Below are 18,935 nucleotides of genomic sequence, written 5' to 3'. Positions count from 1 at the left end.
CACTTACGTCCTTGGCCTAGCTCCATGGATCTTGCAACTCTTTCATCGATTTGCACATTAAAGCCCACGAATTCCTAAGATTTCTTCTGCCAAGGGTTTTGGCATAGCATCGCATGCCAAGCTAGTTTTGTCCTTCTCGGTGGGCCAATCCGTCGCTAGATTGTCCCTTATCGTCTATTTAGTCCATCCACTAGAGAGATAGCTAATGAGGCATAGGAGAAATCTCCCAAATCCCCACCCCCATAATGTTGTTGGCCTCAAGCCGCCAACATTACCTGAAGTGGGCATCGTTTCGCAAATTTGTCTCGTGCACTCGAGCCTTGGGCATAGCATTATGCAAATGACATGGGAGACTCTTGTCCAAAGAATCATATGTATGGTAAATCGAGGCCACTTAACTCTAAGTGTCATGCCCAACTTGATCCGAGGAGTTTACCCTGGGGGTGAAAATGGGTCAAATTAATGCTTCAAATAACAATCACTTTTAATCTGTTTTTATTTTTATTTTTATTTTTTAAGAAAGAGATGAACAACTGTAATGTTAGAGAGGAATAGAGGAAAGTATGTGATCCATTGTGTATGTATCTCATGTGATTCGTCGTGTTCCTCCCGTGTTTCTTATTCAAACAAGGCATTTAGTACTGTGTCAAATTGAACCCAAAAGATATACTTTTAGATGCTTCCTATACTATTATATATACCCTTTACAGAGAAACGCCTCTGAATCAAAATACTATCATCATTTTCTTTTAAAAAAGAAAGAAAAAATAAACCAGAAAATAGTAAAATTAGATGATTTTGCAATGAAAACATAAAACAGGAAAAACTGTTATATGAAACTTATCTCGGTTTTATTCCGCAAAACACTCTCTATACAATACAATGCAATAATACAAATATTTTTCTCTCCACCATTACTTCATGCAGGTCAATATTTGCAATATTAATACTACCTTTGTCAAAACACATGAAAATGGCAAGTAAAGCTAGCCATAAAATACAACAAAAAAGGCCCTGCACTCTTCCCATGGATTTTGCTTGACCATCTTCTCGGAAAAGCAAAGCTCTTTCCGCTCCCCCGTGTGACCGTGTCTATTATAATCAGAACTTTGATTATCAAGTTTTATGAGGCAGGTCTCTGCACCGTCCATAAAGAGCAGAATAGGGAAAAAAAACAAAACAAGCAAATCATAAATAAGCAAAAAGCTAGACAATAAGAAATCATCTTCATTTGTATTGTGATATTTGTACACTTGTATCTAAATCAAGATTTTTGCAGTTAAACAGCAACAGAAGTTATAGAGATATCCAGCAAAAACATTCCTCAGAGGTCAAGGTTGTTCTGTCATCTTCAGCTACATTTGCAAGCGTTGCCAGGAATAGAAGTTCAATATACAATTCAATTAGTTTAGAAAAAATGAGTCTTCATATTCAAAACTTGGTAGACCATCAATTTCTTTGTTTGTCAAGAGTAAACCTACATGGCGGTGAAGCTAAAGAAGCAAGCTCCGTTACAAACAGACCTCATCTACATCGGAGAAATATAAATCATTTTCTTCTGAGACAAGAACGAAGAATGAGAGAGGACACCCAATCAGAACACCTGTCCTTGCCTATACTCATTACATGTATAAATTCTGCACCCACTTTCCCATTCTAATCTGAGATCATGTCCGCATCAGAGAAAGAACAAACCCTGTAGGTAGAGAAGTTTTTGAACTATGCTAATAGCTGGCTAGGGTAGATGAATACAGCTCTGCATCATGGATACAGTTGAGCGATTACCCCAAGAGAATTGGTATATCCAACTCCTTAACTTTGATCTTGTGATTATTCTCCATCCTCCGAATCTGTATTTGGATAGAGTAGAAATCATTCAAAGAAGTACAAAGAGTAGTCTACTTCAAGCTTCACAAGTTTAATAGATGAAGAATAAAAAACAGAACCCTCCAGAATCCAACCATAGTTTCCAAGTTATGAGAAAACAAGCAGAATAGTTAAATCACCAGGTAGCTTCATTTGGATCTTTTACAATACCACTGTGAAGAGGACTAATAGTCCTTTTTATAACAAAAAACTTAACCTCCATAAACATAGCAGAGATATAATTTGCCAACCAATATTTAAGTAATTGATATTCAGCAGGATCTTCGATGATGGATCAACATCCTATCAGCAAACCATTCTAAATTTACATAAAATAATTTGAAAATATCTAGATTAGAATGTCATATTTGAAAACTCTAATCGAACAACAGTTTGATTACTGGATGATGTGACAATACTAATATGATGGCAATATATTAGCAGAAATCATTTGAGGACAGCTTGCTTTCCACTTAAAACTAATGCAGATTTCCGATAATCAGACACTTCCATTGCCTAATAGATTTGATACCTGAATTAAACCACTTCAAAATTCCAATGCATGTTCATTAAGTAGGATCTTCTTACCTGAACGAACATCCTCTCCTACTTGTCCTTTGTTATTCATCTGCCTCATGATCATTGAGCATATGAGTTTCCACCAGTAGATGTGGAATGCAAGTAAAGTGAGGAGCATTGTATTGAAAATGTAGTATAAAGCGATGGGAAAGTTTTCCAGCATCATCAAGGACTCTATAGACTGGTAGCTGAAATTAATCATCAAAATGGTGAGACACAAGACTGAGAAATTAACAAGGATGCAGATAAATTATGCAACAGACCTTGAGGTTTTAATTATCCAAAAAGGGAAGTATATTAGCCGTAACAAAAGCCATGAAACTGCGAAAAGTCCAAAGCATAAGCTAGCTGCTATCTCCCGCTCTGAGTATTTGCATAATTTGGCTGCCTCTAGAAATACATCACATGTATCATGAAGAGCTAGGATAATAGTTCCAATCCGGAAAAATCTGCACAACCACTTCCATTAACATTTATTACTTTCTGTCCTCGAGATCAGCAGTTATTATATGTCTATCAAAAAATATTACGTTAATCAAAGATGTAAGACTGAAAGGTGAGAGGAAGAAATGCCATAGCTAAACCTCACTGGCAGGCAATACATTTGAGGCACACTTTAGAGGCATATAAATATTCCAAAGTATTACAAATATTGATCATAGCATCCAGAGTAGCTGTTTGAATTATACTTAACAAAACAGTGAGAAGAGCAAAAAGGTAGAAACAAGATAAACAATTAACTAAAAAGGAAAAATAATTAATCAAAACATAAAGTGCACAACAGCAGAGAAGGTAAAAGAAAATTAGGAAGAGGTCGGAAGCAGGAATTTCTTGAGTGGTGATCAAAATCCCAGTGGGCATAAACAAACGATTATACTACCAACAGGCAAGAGAAAAACCTCATTGGGTAGCAGATATGAGTATTGAGAGGCTAGGATAATATAGTAGACCTAACGCTACCCAATAGGCACAGGTAAGAGTATTGTTCCAGAGTGTAGTGGCTCAGTGTTATACATTCTCGCACTGACACGCAGTGTGTGAATGTTTACTATGGTGATGGGGCCACGACTAAGGTTCTTTGTCTGTGAGCACAAATAATCAACCAATTGTTCGGTGCATAGGTATGCAATGTTAACGCTAAGATCTATTCTCCCACTTGGGGGCGAGTTTTATGGCTGAGTATATGTAATGGCTGATGGACCAAATGTTGGAGATGAGGGGTACATCTATGGATCTTGGTATGTCTGTGATGTATTTTAATATTTTTACATATTGATCTTATGCATGTCACAATTATCTGCATAACCTGCTTATTTCATATACGTACTTATATGCTATAATGCACGAGGCTCTTGCCAATTATTGAGCATTAGGCTCACCTATAATAGACTTCTTGGCGACCAAATTATCTAGTGAGACATTAGGCCTTTTTCTTTCTTATTGTAGTACTACTTAGTAGGCTTGTATCTAATGTATTTTACTTCTAGCATGTATGTGTGTGTTTCTAGATTGTAGTGGCTTGTGGCCTTGCTCTTGTTTCTGCTGCTTTGTAAATACCGACCTCTTGATCTCCATGTGACCTCAGGTGAGGGCATCCTCACGTAGCAGGTTTTGGATATTTCACTATGTATAATGAGCATAATTATTAGAACCGAACTAGACCGGTAAACTGACCACCAAACCGATTTGATTTGATTGTAGAACTGGAAAAAAAATTGACCTATTAAAAACTGGCCTACCCGACATATTAATCGCAAACCATGCAACTCGGATGGGTCTTTCTGAACACACCGGGTTGCTCACTTTTCCAATATTACCTATTTATCCTTAATGTTCAATTATTCTATTATTCATCCCAAGGATAATTTAGTCCTAAAATTAAAATAATTATATTTATGAAAAATTAGAAGTGTAATTAAGATATGGTTTTGTATAAGTTATATGCTTTGATGTACTAAGCGTAAAGATTAGTTAAAAAGAACTAAATAATAGATGAAATATAATTATATTGCTTTTATAGATAACTTTTTAGTCTTTATAAATTAGAATGTTTTAAAAGTATATATATATTATTAAAATATTTGACTCATTGGTTGAACCAATAACCCAACCTCTAACAGGGTCAATGTCTGGTTATGATAATTATGATACTGAGATTCATTCCTCTAACAAAAAGTTATTCTTCTAATATTACAAATCTGGTAGCGAGATCAAATACTCAACAAGAAAAACATTTCTTTTCTGTCCTAGAAGATTGTTTAAATATAATATTTCTGTGGGCTCTGCACATCCATTAGTTAGATATTTAATAGGGAAGGTTCCTACATCAGTACATCCAACATCATTTTTATTCCAAACGAGTGTCCTGAATCCCTCCCATGTCATATCTCTGAATAATTCAAAGGTTATCTTGCATTCACCTTTTCTGTCCCATTAGGCTGATAATTAATAGCATAGTTCATCATGCACCTCTAGCCAACATGATGTTATCCTGAAGAAAAAGAGAACTTCCCTGAATTTAAACATTACTTTAATGGGAAAAATTTGTGCCTCCAAGCATAGCATTTTTCAAAACCTTCAAAAGAACTTAGTCAATCAAGGACACATTAAAAAAGCAAGTAGTAAATAATTTTAATATAAAATATGCATCCCCATTTACCTTTTCAAAATTCTAGTGTGAATATGTTGCCCTTCCCAGGTACTATATTATACAGTACTTTTAAGTTTGTCTAATTGAGGCTGCTTCTCAAACTTTCATGTGACGTAAATTTGTAAAGATTCGAATAGAATGTTTTGAAATAGTTTGAAGGACTTCATTAGTCCTAATATCAAACAAAAGTATTTGAACCAAGCACAAAAGCTGCTTACTAATTGGAGAAAATGTCCCTGCCATCAACTGTGGAAATTGAAAACAGAGGGAACCAGGCTCAAGAAGAGTAATGATATCACAAAAATTAAGATGCACTCAATAGCATCACAGCTTATAGGAATGAATTTCAGAAATCAGAAGATAATATGATCTGCACAGAAAGATTGCCTTGTGCTCTGCTCTCCTACCTGTACATACCAATCTCCAACTCATCTACTTTTGAGTCTATTTATGAACATTCATGTACAAAACAAGCACCACTGAAGAGCTGAGAAGAGTTAAAACATTTGCTTCTGTACGAATAGTCTCCAGCTAGCAGAAGGAAATTAATTGCAACACAGAGTTGGAAGACATCTTAGGACATGGAAACATAATATGAAGACTATTAAGTGTAATGACTATTATGAGAAACGGGATTATGAGAACATTGAGAAGACAAGAAAAAAAAAATCACTAACTTTGTTATTGCAAGGAGAAACTAGTCAGAATAGGATCTCTCAAAAGTTTGATAAGAAAAACAAATGCATCCTTGTAAGACATAGATATAGAGGAAGAATCCAAACTCAGAAACTAGGAAATGAGAAAAGAAGCTGGAAGATATAAGAACTAGATGGTTTATTAATTTCTCTGAAAATAGATACCTTGTCATATATGAGTACCCAATCAAAATTGAAGTTATGATGTGGTGAGACATCATAACAGAGAAATCTTTCCTGCGAGTGTCCCATGCAACAAGCGCACCAATGCTGTACATGTAGAATCCCCCTTGGCACATATAGAAAAGCATCAACGAAGACCTAGGCAAACAGAAAATGAACAAAGAAAGGTAGTCAACAAAATTACTTAAAATTAATATAAATGATAAGACACTTCCAGAGTAGTTTCTAACAGATATTGAAACAAAGCACAATAGTAGTAAATTAACTACCAATAAACTCGATCACCAGCCTAAGTCAAGTCTACTATTAGCCTAGCCTCCTCCTAGCTGCCATCTCCACCCAACCAAGCATCGCCACCACCCAACATGAGCATCCTTCCCACAGACCATCACCACCACCACCCAATGTGAGCATCCTTCCACAAGCCATCACCAAACCTACCATCCTCATCCTTGTCCACCTCATGTCCACATCCCTCTATCCTCTCTGTAACCCTAACACCAGCCGCAAGCCCCATGTCCCTAGTTTTTGTGCTGGCTCTCTTAGCATACACCAAGCTCCAGCTGCTAACCAAGATTCTCCAAGCTCTAGGACTCTCAGCCCCCTTTCAAAATTTAAACTCCCCGGCACCTGGTCGCCTCTTCCACAGCTTCTCACATGCTAGGACTTTCTCCTGAACCCTTATCCTATCCACAAGTCGTACAAGCCCAGGACTCCTCCCACAGTCAACCTGCGCAAATCCCTAAGTTGACCTAGAGCATCTTCCGTGTCCAAGCCCTTTCCATCCTTCTCCTTGAGTCATGTGATGCTATAATCCTACCTACGGTCCTTCCACCACTAGTCAGCCGTCAACCATGCACAAACTCACCCCATCACAGCCTGAGACACCCCCATATCCACCATGCAAGCACGCCGAGGCTAAATCCAAACCCAATCCCCCCATTTGGTGTTGGCTTAGCCTAGTTGGGTACCCTTTAGCTCTGGGCCGCATCAAGAAGGCATGAATTGACAAGAGAACATAAGTCAAAGAATAATTTGGTGTGATTTTGTGAAAATCAATAGAGTTAAGAAAAGGAATTTTCTTGTCTGAAAGATATTTCACTAGGTAAAGATCGATCGCCAACATATAACACTTGAGCCTAGGGACATCAAGTTAGCAACAATATTAACAAGGGCACAACATTCAATCCCTTAGAGATCAATATATTAAATCATTCTAGAAATAATTGTGACCCTTATCTTTCTAGAAGCCGGTTAAGCGAATCTAGGAATATCCTTTCACCCTAGGATGTTCGATACTTTGACCTATAAGAAGCTGGAGTTTTTGGTGGAGTCACTTAGAAAACAATTTTTCTAGTCAAAAAGGAAAATATTTAAAAGTTGAAGAAGTTCGTCAAGTTTGCCAGTGATATAAGGCCTTGTTTACTCTCTGAGTTCATGTAGGGGTTTCTGAACCAATTTAGAGACCCCTAACTTGGTTTAGTAACCAAACAACAAATTGTCATTTTTTTCCTAATCTAGTTCAATATCCATTCCCTAAATAAATACTAATATATAAATAGTTTAAATTGATTTCAATTTTACCCTTAACATGACTTAACTTTATTTATTTCATATTTTATCAATCTTATCTCTCATCTCTCGTATCTTTTTCCTTCCAAAATATTCATATTTTATATTAAAATAATATGCAAATTATGTCCAATCGAGTCTCTATCTTCTCTCTACACTATACAAGCCAGCAAATATGCACTTAAGCCTGCAAATAATTATTATAAGCATTATATAAGCTAGCAAATATGCACTTAAGTTCACAAATAATTATTATAAATACTATATAAGCCAGCAAATATGCACTTAAGCCCACAATAATTATTATAAATAAGCTAGCAAATATACACTTAAGCCTGCAAATGACTATTATACCATATAAGTGAGTAAATATGCACTTAAGCCTGCAAATGAATATTATAGACATCACATAAGCCGGCAAATATACACTTAAGCCCACAAACCCACAAATAACTATTATAAACACCATGCAAATATGCACTTGAGCCCGCAAGTGACTATTATAAATATTATATAAGTCAACAAATATACACTTAAGCTCACAAATACATATTATAATATTATAATATAATAACTTTTGTACATTATAATAGAGTATTTTACAAATCACACCCTACATTTTATCTATTTTGTAATTCACACCCGTCTTTAACGATTTTGTAATCCGACCTCTCTTTTTTCTTTATAATTCTTAATTAACACCCTAATATTATTTTGACTAACTAATATCAATTAACTTACTAAATTATCCTCCTCTCTACCCCTCCTCTAAAGAAGGCACGAGTAATTTAGGCATTTATAAATTATTTTATATATTATAACGGAATATTTTTTTGCTGGTACCGTTTAAATTAATGGAGTGTGTTAAATGAGAATTATAAGAAAAAAAATAGGGGTCGAGTTACAAAAACCTTAAAGACGGGATGTGAATCACGAAATAGATAAAATATAAGGTGTGATTTGTAAAATTCCTATTATAATATTATACTATTACAATATATGAACATTATAATAGTATAGTATTATTATATACAAATATTATAATAATATAACATACAAATTATAATATACATATATTATAATATTATAATATTTATATATTATAAGGGAAATAATTTAATTACCTTTTTAAAATTTATAATCTTAATCTAATGGCTATAATACCCAATTTCATACCTGGTAAAGGTTCCAAAACCAAATTACATTAAAAAAATGGCATATTAATTAAGAAGATTAGATTACGTATGTCTAACTTCCGGATTACACGTTTTTTTTCTTCCCTTAAGATTTCTTTTTCTTAGATATGATTGTGATATGTATAATTATGCCTTAATTATAGGAGATATCATTTAATACTAAACAATTTAAATTTGATTCTTTGGAGACAGACTTCAATTTAAACATAATTTTCTATCTCTATATGTTATTAAATTTTAGTTTAAATCAATCTTAAATTAATGAGAGATATATGTAAATAATTAAAAAATAATTGAAGAGATAAAATTTAATTAAACTTTCATCAAGTTAATTATAAAAAGACATCAATACCCTTATTCTGATATATTTACATTACTCTCAGTTAAGAATATATATATCTTTTACTTGATAAATTATTAAGATAATATAATTGTCAAAAAATAATATGCAAGGTAATATATTTTAAAAATAAATAATTACCTATTGAACAGGTAATATCTTTTAATCTTTTTGTATTCCTATTATATCCTTGAGGATCTTAACCGTTAGATTTTTATTAAATTGATTGATAAATAATTAACTCTATAGTACAGAAGAAGAGCTTATATTATAATATTATAATATTTATATATAATAATATTGTACTCTTATAATATTATCATATATATATATTATAATATTGGTATATTATAATACACCATATAATATTTGTATATTATAATAATGATAATATTATCATGACATAAAATGGAATTTTCGTCCATAAAATTTGTATAGTATACTTTTTCTATTTTTTCACATCACATCACAAATAATAAATACACACTTAGCTTAATTTAGAACCAAACAACAAATTACTTTGGCCTAGTTCAAAGTATCTAAATGAAGACTACAAAGTGGGGCTAGCTAATCTAGTTCATAACTTAGCGTCAAACCAAATAAGGCCTAAGCATCTAATTTAGATCATTCTCTCTCATGTGCCTCAAACTAAACAAGGCCTAAGTGTCCAATTTAGATCATTCTCTCTCATGTGTAATTTTAGTGAATTAATGCATCAAAATTATGGAGATAAAATCATTTTAGATGGACAAGAAAACCTAAAAGGGAGTATTTTCATTACCTTTCATTTACAGTTCAAGAAGTAGATGTTGATGAGTATGTTACACATAGGATTAAATCAGGATGGTTAAAATGGAGAAGAGCTTGAAGTGTCTTGTGTGATTGTCATGTACCCCTTAAGTTGAAAGGAGAGTTTTATTAGATGGCTACATACCAATTGTTCTTCCAAATCTGAATGTTGGGCACTATAGAACGACATATTCAAGTTTGAATATAGAAGAAACAAAGATTTTAAGGTGGATGTGTGGCGTTATTAGGTAATATAAAATTAGGAATTATAATATTAGGCAAAAGTTAGTAGAGGATATATTACACAGAATAAAATAAGAAATTTGGACATCTCTGATGGAAAACCACATGATGCACCAGTATGAAAGAGTGGTGTCGTTCAAATAGAAGGTTCCTAAGAAGGAGGGGAAGACCAAAATAACATGGGGGCAAATGGTCAAAAAAAGATATGATAGAGCTTAATTTGATGCAAAAAGATGCAGTAAATAGAGATGAATGGAGAAACGAATCCATATAGCTGAAGTAACTTGCTATATCAATGTGAAGTGAAATTTCATCCATTCAAACTTCATACAAGCTAGTCCACTTGTCCATGCTAATCCACTCATACACATCTTGAAAAAAAAATATTATCTCTTCTAAAAGATGGAATATGATGCAGTTTACATGATACAACATCCTATCACAAAGAAGATACAGGTGGAAACAAAAATTAGTACATGCAGAAATATTTGATGACATAAGATGTCTTAATTTGGCATGAGGATAAGATCAACACCATTTAGAGACCCATTCACTTTTTGATAACCACTTCACTGATACTCTTCAATGTCAGAAAGAAGGCTCTCCAAGACATTCTAAACCTAAATTTAAACTTCCACAAGGGCCATGAGAACCACATGATGATCTTGAAATGGAATGGATATTCATATTACAATCTACTGGTATAACCAATTTATGCATGATAAAGTGTACAACTGATCACTGGAAGTGAATGTCAGAGAAGCAAATTCTAACTCTTGTAAGTCACTAATTATTGATTGTGCAGGTCTGATGTTTGGGTTATTTAGTTTGGGTGGTACTAAGAAGTGACCCAGAAAGTGCACCTCTCAATTCATTCAGATGACATTGCAACATGGAAGTTTTAACTAAATGATTGGATATCCTCCTTTTAGGTCACAGCAAGGAGAAAACTGTTATACAGTGGCAATGTCTGGGTGGTATCCTTCCTCTTAGGTGATTATATCAATTGCAAACTACCACTTTTATATATATAACGGAGATGCTGCTGCAAATTAATTCCCACAGGAAGAAAATGACCACTTACCTGCGATTTATAAGTCACGCACTTCTCGCTCTTCAATCTATTTTCCTATATACTTCTCCTAGGTAATAAATTGAGATAGTGTGGGATTCCTATTTCCTTGATTCTCATGGATCAGTGGTGCACACAACATGCAAACTCCACCATTGATTGGTGCAAACTGCAAACATGACCTATTCAGAAGAACTACAAAGAAAGAAGGGTGTCGAGAAAAAGGTTGTTACTTGTTACCACCAGTATGGGTCTGAGAAGGGCAAGTCATATGCACCCTTAATCTCATCAGAGAGGTTGTTTTGTGAGTCAAATCCAGTACTTCTGCATGTTGTGGAATGATCATTTTTATTTATTTTTATTTTTTTATTTGTTTTTGCTGACTTCTTTTGGGTCTGCCATGGACTCCATGACCAGTACTTTTACATCTTGTGGCATGGATAAACTATGAATGACAATATGACATGAAGAATGAACATGCTGCAGAAACATGGTATAACATATAACCGATTGCTCTTTTGTCCACTTTGACAAAGTTCCAGCAAATACTGAACTTACATGGGAAACAAACCATTATAGCAGAATCATCGCCTCCATGGTCCAGCAATGGCAAACATGGTTTATCATTAAAAGCATAACCAGCAAAAAAAGTTGAAGAAGATGAATCAAGCAACTGAAACCCGTGTGCATATTATTGAGGATTATACCCTTACCTAGTTATATGTCATCAAACATTTATGAACTACCAGAATACTAAGGGAAATAAAGCACAATAGGAAGGAAGGGAAAATTTGAACTCACTTCAATTCTTGATTTGGCCACCCTCTGAAGTACTCCTTTGTATCCAATGACCAAGGCTCCTGTTGCATTATCAAAAGAAACCATGCTTGCACAGTTGCATAATATGTCAGCTTCCACATTGACTCAGAAAACTTCAAAATCTTGGACTGCCTTGTATCATCATTCATCAGTTTACCAGCCTTACTGCTCAACATTCTGATAGCGACAGGCTAAATTGAACATAGTTGTACATAAGAATCTTACAGTAAGATGCTCAAGTATACAAAAACTGATGACCACATAGACAAAAGTGAAGACCATATGTATTGCAAAATGACAGAACATTCTCCGAGAAACCATTTGTAAATTGAAATCCTTGGATAAGTAGCAATTCTACTATGAAAATTGACGAAACACCAGGTGGAAATGCATGAAATTGATGTTAAATAATAAAAATTAGATGAATTCATCTAAATTTGAGCAGAAAGTATGCATTAAATCAGCATTGAGGTGATAACGAATATATAAAAGAAATGTCATTATATTAGTAAGCAATAAGTTTGAGAATAAAGCCTCAAAAAAGCATTTTTGGATTATTTTGCATTCATAAGTATGCCGAGACGTGAAATAACATACTAATGGTTGGATCTCGGAAACCCAAAGGCCAAAACAAAAGATATTTATATTTACAAACAAAAGAGACCTATACACTAGCAAACAGGTGTAAAAATAATTGTTGTTCCTGCAGCAAATTTTCAAATATATGTATAGGAACTAAAAGATCTTCATATAATTGCAACGAATAAATAGTTCTTCTTATGTAGGACAATGCAGGTATCATACGTATCTATGCTGGATATAAACATCATGGTCCAAATCAAGACAGCATATCCATAAAGCTATAGATCACGTGGAGGTGTTCAAAAACCATAAATTGGATTGCTCCATCTTTTCCCTTAAAAGGAAAAAAGTAAAGGGAAAAATGAAGTTTTAGATCACATGGCTTCCAGGAAGCCCTTATCTCGTGCATGACTATCAACGCACAGTGAGTGCTCAGAGAGAGATCAAGATCCCATAAGAAAGAAGAAAGCAAGAAGTAAATGTTAAAGGGAAGTAAAATAGTAAAAAGGAATGAAGCAAGAAGTGATCAAGAAGAGAGGAAGGGGTCGGCGTTTGCGATGGCGAGTCGGTAGTACCTGGTAGAGGAAGCGGTCGAGCAGGAAGCGGGCACAGAAGAAGGCGAGGGCAAAGAAGAAAGCCATGGAGATATGGCTCAGCTCCGGCCCATCGCCCACGCTCCAGATCGATCCCATTGCTGCTATTCTTATGATATTTCCTCGGCGATTGCGGTTGGTCGGGACGAAGGAGACGAAGCCGCATCAACAAACCAACCCACCGACAACGGGAATGGAATCGCGTAGACGAGAACACAAGACTCGACACGGCCACACGGGAGAGGGACGAATTGGGGGGTGAGAGAAAGAAGGGGGAAAGGAACGCGGTTGCGGTTGCAGTTGTGGTTTCTAACTATTGGCGGAGGAAAATAGAGTGCAGGTGTGTTTGTGTGCGAGGACTGAGGAGGAGGAGAGACCGAGATTTGATCGGATGGATCTGAGAGAATGTTGGACGGTGGGATAATAAATTAACGGAGAAATTACATTTTTACCTCCAAATGGTTAAACTTAAATTTATTTTCAGTATTATATAGAACTATAGTTTTATTTTGTCGCTCTACACTAAAAAAAAAGTCTAATTATTTTAAATACAAACTTATAGATAATTAAATAAAATTTTCAACATATTTAAGATGATACTAATAAATTCAAATGATATAAATATAATAAATGCGATTCAATTGGAGTCGTATTTTTATTATTTAAAATGCGATCAAGCTTATTTAAATTTAAAATGTATTTTTAATAAATATTTTCAAATTTAAATTTTTCTAAAAATAATCAGTTTGAATATAATCGTAAATGAATAATACTATCTATACAATTATAGGGTAGAGTGAATTTAAGTCTAAGTCTAACAAGTGGTTGTGTTTAGGTATGTCTCGTAATTTCCTACAAATCCGAGGTGAAAGAGGATAAAATGTGACCTGAGGTCCTTAAAAGTCCTTGCACACTGGAAGGAACTAAGCTTACCTTAAATTTTTCCCACCCACATTTCTCGCTAAATTTTTTTCTTCCTCCCTTCTCTTTCTCTCCTTAATCCTTCGAAAACGGCAGGAGTGGGCAGATATACCTGGTGAAATCTCTCCACCCTCTCTCGCTTCGTTGTCAGATCCAACAAAACAGAACTCTCTCGTTGTCCCGTGGTAGCTCGCTCGCCTTCAGTAGCCGATGAGAAGCGCAATGGTTTTTTTTTTTTTTTTTTTCAAAAGGTATCCCCCTCCCCCTCTCTGCCTACATTGTTCTGTCTTGCTTCGTCTTCTCCTTTCCTGCTCGGCCAATGGGAGATCTATGTTGCTCATTGCCTTCCCCCTCATTCTTCTGCTCTTCTTCAAGGTAGGTAGCTAGGGTGAGCTGATGATATTGGAGTTAGCTGTTGGATAAGTAAGATCAGGACCCATTGGGAGCCAGCTGCTCTGCCTTGGTCCGGAGAGGAGAGAGAGATGAATCGGAGGAGCGTAAGGGGGTCAGCAAGTGAGCCGAGTGGGAGAACCCTGGGAGCAGTGATAAAGGAGAAGGACGAGGAGCTGGCCCTCTTCCTCGAAATGCGCAGGCGTGACAAGGAGAAGGAACGAAGCAATAGCCTCCTCCTCCTTCACAACTCCTCTGAGGAACTCGATCCACCACTCGGTATCTCTCTCTCTCTGCCTCTACTGTAGAATTTCTTCGCCGAGGCGCACCCCTACTCCTGATCACTTCCCTTTCTCCCACCTGTGCTTGGGTGAACCCTATTTGCTATTTCCTTGTGCTCACTTCTTTGTTGGTCATCTACTGCGCCTTTTTGTCACAGGGGCTAAACCTGGGAGTGCTCCCATTTTCAAGATCGTGTCTACCACCCCTGCACGCAGGGCTGGAATAGACGATTTCTTTAACTCCGACAGTGATAAGAATGACTATGACTGGTAACTTCTCCTACATTCCTACTATTCTTACGAGTCAGCGATAGCATTTTTATTTTTGTTTTGAATACCCAACTGACTAGCGCAGAAAGAGGTATGCTTAATCTAGTTATCGCTGCTAACTTGAGAGTGCCGACACAATTCTTCAACCTATGATAAAAAATGACTTCTCTAAGCTCCTGGATAGTTGCTAACATGCATGTGTAGCTTTCATAGTTTAGAAACCTAGTTGTCAGATAATTTTCAGATAAATGTTTTCCCTGAGAACGTAATAATCTCTTTTTATGTTCTCAGTTATTTTGAGGAATAGTAAAAGGCTAATAGAGCTAAAGATCAACTGCATTTAGTATTTAGCATGCACAGAAGTATGCATCAACTTTGCTTTGTTGCAGGATAGTTGTCTAAAACTTCTTGGCTTATTTTCAGTAATAGTAAGCAGACTTTAGATTTTTATGGTTGGATAAACTTCAACATGCACTTACATAAACATATGCTCCGCTGTCTACTTTGGGACTACTGTCATGCTGAACTTATTGTGAGGAGTTATGAATCTTCTTTTAATTTGTTCTTGGGAGATGTCGTTCTTTTCTCAGGCTTCTTACGCCACCTGGGACTCCACTTTTTCCTTCTCTGGAGGCTGAGTCAAAAAAGTCTCCTGGATGCCATATTGTGACTCCAAAATCTCGGCCCACTGCTCTGAAATCAAGGGTGAGCACTTTGATTAATACAGCTTTTGTCCTTCTATATTAATGTGCATGCCATGCTTTAAAGTGTTCTCACGCTCCTATATATATGGTGCACTTGTGCAGTTTTCTGCACCTTTCTGATTTATCTTGTTTGTTGGTGGTAGTGAATTCCTGTATTCATAAAAGGTCAGCCGGTGGTTGACCTGTTAAGGCCTTCTGAAAACTTTTTTTTTTTATTGCTGTAATTTGAGCAGCTAGACCTTAATCTTGATTCCATGTTCAATATGTTGCCCTGCTTCTAGCTCTTAATGTTTTTGGTTGTTATCGACACAATGTTATATTGTATTAATATGTGGAACTCTGAAAATTTCTACAAGCTAAAGAAACTGGCACTGTTGTGAAAAAATATTCTATATATTTGGAAAGAATTCATCAGTTTTCCCTCTATATTTCTCACAATTTGCATGCTTAATTGCATTGGAAACCCTTCTTTTCTTACTTCACAAGAATGTTGAATGGCTAGTTATGTATTTTATCAATGTGCCTATCCATGTTGTGCTATTTTTCAATTTGCTTCACCATAAAAGCTGAGTTATGTATCAGCAGATACTGTCTTTTATTACCCTAAGTTGATTGGTCATTTGCTTCTCTTTGCAAGATTCTCAATTGCCAAAATTTTTCTTCTTTAGAGCATGAAGATTAACTAGGTTGTTGTCAGCAAGTTTCTTCTTCCAATGGTTTTATCTCATTTGTATTGATACTTAGGCAGTTTGTTGCTGTTCTTCATTGCTAAAAGTTTATGGTTTGCATTTAATCTGATCTCTCTAGCTGTGTTAGTATCTATGTGATTTTTTCAATCTGGAATTTTCCTATAGGCGCTATCTTTGATGAATTATTTTAGTACTAAAGAAACTGGGCAGATTTTGTTTGCTTATCCTATCTCCGTTGCATTTAATGTGTGCATGTTCTTTTGATGTTGTAATCTTTTTTCTTTTCATGTGGTAGCTTGGGCATTATAAGCTAGTTTAAATTCACATACTAATTGGGCAGATTTGATCATAACATTCTATTTCTGGCAATGAAGTAGCTATATCAAAATGTTATATTTCTTAAAGATAGCCACTTGGCTTCATAACTTTGGTTTGACGTTCATGTCCTTGTATTCTTGTATTATTCTGTCTTCAGTTAGCTAATCCTTCAGATTCTTCGTCAAGAACCAATTCTTTGCCAAGACAAATGGCAGCATCCTCTAGCTTGGGTTCATCATCTCTTACAACTCGGAGGCCATCATCATCTGGAGGCCCCAATCATAATACGTCAAGACCAGCAACCCCAACTGGACGCCAGGCATTAGCCACTTCTTCTAAACCTTCGAGAGCTTCAACTCCTACTTCTCGTGCAACTGTACCTGCAAAGCCTTTAGTTCCTCCAGCAAGATCCTCAACACCTGTCAGATCTTCCACACCCACATCAAGGCCTTCCATACCAGCACAAAATAGGCCTTCAGCGAGATCAGCAACCCCAACAAGACGGCCTTCAACCCCATCTACTCAAATTGGTAGTTCACCTCCACCAGGTCAGTCTTCTTCTCTCACAAAGTCGGGCCCCACAATTACAAAAAGTTCTGTACCATCTCGAGGCAGCTCCCCCACTGTAAGATCTAGGCCATGGAAACCCTCTGAAATGCCTGGCTTTTCACTTGATGCACCTCCAAATCTGAGAACATCATTACCTGAAAGGCCTTCTTCTGCTTCTCGGAGTAGACCTAGAGCACCTAGCTCTAGATCTTCTTCTGTTGAGGCTGGACCAAATGGTCGACAGAGACGGCAGTCTTGCTCTCCATCCAGAGGAAGAGCTCCAAATGTTAATGCCCCCAAAGGGTGTTCTGTTCCAACAGTAAGTAGATCGCATGTAAATGGTGCTGACAGTGCAAACCCAATTCAAATTGGAAATAAGATGGTTGAAAGGGTAGTGAACATGAGAAGATTAGTACCACCAAAGCAAGATGATCAGAGGTCAAATCACAACAATATTTCTGGGAAATCATCAGTGTCACCAGATGGTGCTGGCTTTGGGAGAACACTATCAAAAAAGTCACTAGATATGGCATTGAGGCATATGGTACACTTGTCTTTCATCTTTTGCTGGTTATTTGCTTAAACTTTGCATATATGTGCTTACTATCCCTATTCTTCTGTTTTAGCATTTCGTTTCTATGATATAGTTCTGATAGTAAATTGTATATGCAGGATATAAGGCGCAGTATCCCAAACAACTTACGCCCACTGATGACGAACATTCCAGCATCCTCCATGTACAGTGTGAGGTCTGGCCCTACAAGAAGCAGGCCAGTTAGTGTCTCAGACTCTCCTCTTGCTACAAGCAGCAATGCCAGCTCTGAACAAAGTGTCAATAATACTATGATCTGCGTGAATGTAACTGAAGTTGAAGATGATTTTGTCAGCGAGAAAGGGACCAAGTCCTCCCCTTCTGGACTTCTCAACAGATGACAAGTCTGAACCATTAAGCTGATTACTGTTGACTGGTGCTCTATCTGGGGTGTGTGCCCTTAAATATATCAGTTTCATCTACAAATTGGCAATAGAAGCAATCCGGACTGCTCAACAGATGACAAGTCTAAACCATTAAGCCGGTTACTGTTGATTGGTGCTTTAACTTGGGTCTGTGACCTTAAATATATCAGTTTCATCTACAAATTGGCAGTAGAAGCAACTGGATAACCTAATGAGATTCCTTCCTGTCCTCTTATCTCTTCTGTTGTCCACTAATGATCTGGTTTATTCTAGTGGTGCTAATGCTTATTTCCTACGCCAGGTACTCTTCAATGGTTATAATTGTCCTCTTTCTCACGGCGTGACCCATAGAGTGTGTTATTGATTTAGCTTTAGGAAGTGAACTGGTCGTGTGTTGTTATTCCAACACATTTGATCTTTGTTTTGCGCGAAGCAGAAGATGAAAATCCTGACATAGTTCCTATGGAATTTAGATTTTCATGAGATTGCATGTGAGTGTGTTTCCACCACCAAATCAATAGTAGCACCATTTAAAATTGATGACGAATTACCTCATTCATTGACAAACTTGATCCCAGATTTACGGGGGCTAGCATATAAAACATAAGTAACTGAAGAAAAAAGAAAATAGACAAACAAAAGTATCTCCAACCAAGAAAAATACTACAATCGTTCAC

General features: G+C 36.1%; 2 protein-coding genes across 3 annotated transcripts; one reads left to right on the top strand and one right to left on the bottom strand.

Annotated features, from left to right (window-relative positions):
• Window positions 1-1,403: 1,403 nt before the first annotated feature.
• On the bottom strand, window positions 1,404-13,578 carry LOC140782992 (ASC1-like protein 3). Its single transcript, XM_073129928.1, has 6 exons — window positions 13,162-13,578; window positions 11,987-12,195; window positions 5,956-6,111; window positions 2,709-2,894; window positions 2,455-2,633; window positions 1,404-1,850 (listed from the first exon to the last, which is right to left on the bottom strand). Exons 1-6 carry the CDS (start codon window positions 13,276-13,278, stop codon window positions 1,831-1,833), a joined length of 867 nt encoding a protein of 288 aa, XP_072986029.1. The 5' UTR covers window positions 13,279-13,578; the 3' UTR covers window positions 1,404-1,830.
• A 509-nt stretch (window positions 13,579-14,087) lies between these two features.
• LOC140782991 (uncharacterized) lies at window positions 14,088-18,493 on the top strand. Of its 2 annotated transcripts, none has more exons than XM_073129926.1 (6): window positions 14,088-14,351; window positions 14,480-14,769; window positions 14,930-15,041; window positions 15,632-15,746; window positions 16,910-17,845; window positions 17,974-18,493. In XM_073129926.1, the coding sequence occupies exons 2-6, from the start codon at window positions 14,583-14,585 to the stop codon at window positions 18,232-18,234; spliced, it is 1,611 nt and encodes a 536-aa protein (XP_072986027.1). In that variant the 5' UTR covers window positions 14,088-14,351; window positions 14,480-14,582; the 3' UTR covers window positions 18,235-18,493. The 2 variants fall into 2 exon arrangements, with proteins under 2 accessions (XP_072986027.1, XP_072986026.1); XM_073129925.1 differs by having other exon boundaries at window positions 14,476-14,769.
• The last annotated feature ends 442 nt before the right edge of the window (window positions 18,494-18,935 follow it).

This window comes from Typha latifolia, chromosome 2 (assembly GCF_019914945.1).
Source record: "Typha latifolia isolate L0001 chromosome 2, TyphaL0001v2, whole genome shotgun sequence".
NCBI lineage: Eukaryota > Viridiplantae > Streptophyta > Magnoliopsida > Poales > Typhaceae > Typha > Typha latifolia.
Note: the sequence above shows the minus strand (reverse complement) of the source record. Positions and strands in the feature narration are given on the sequence as shown.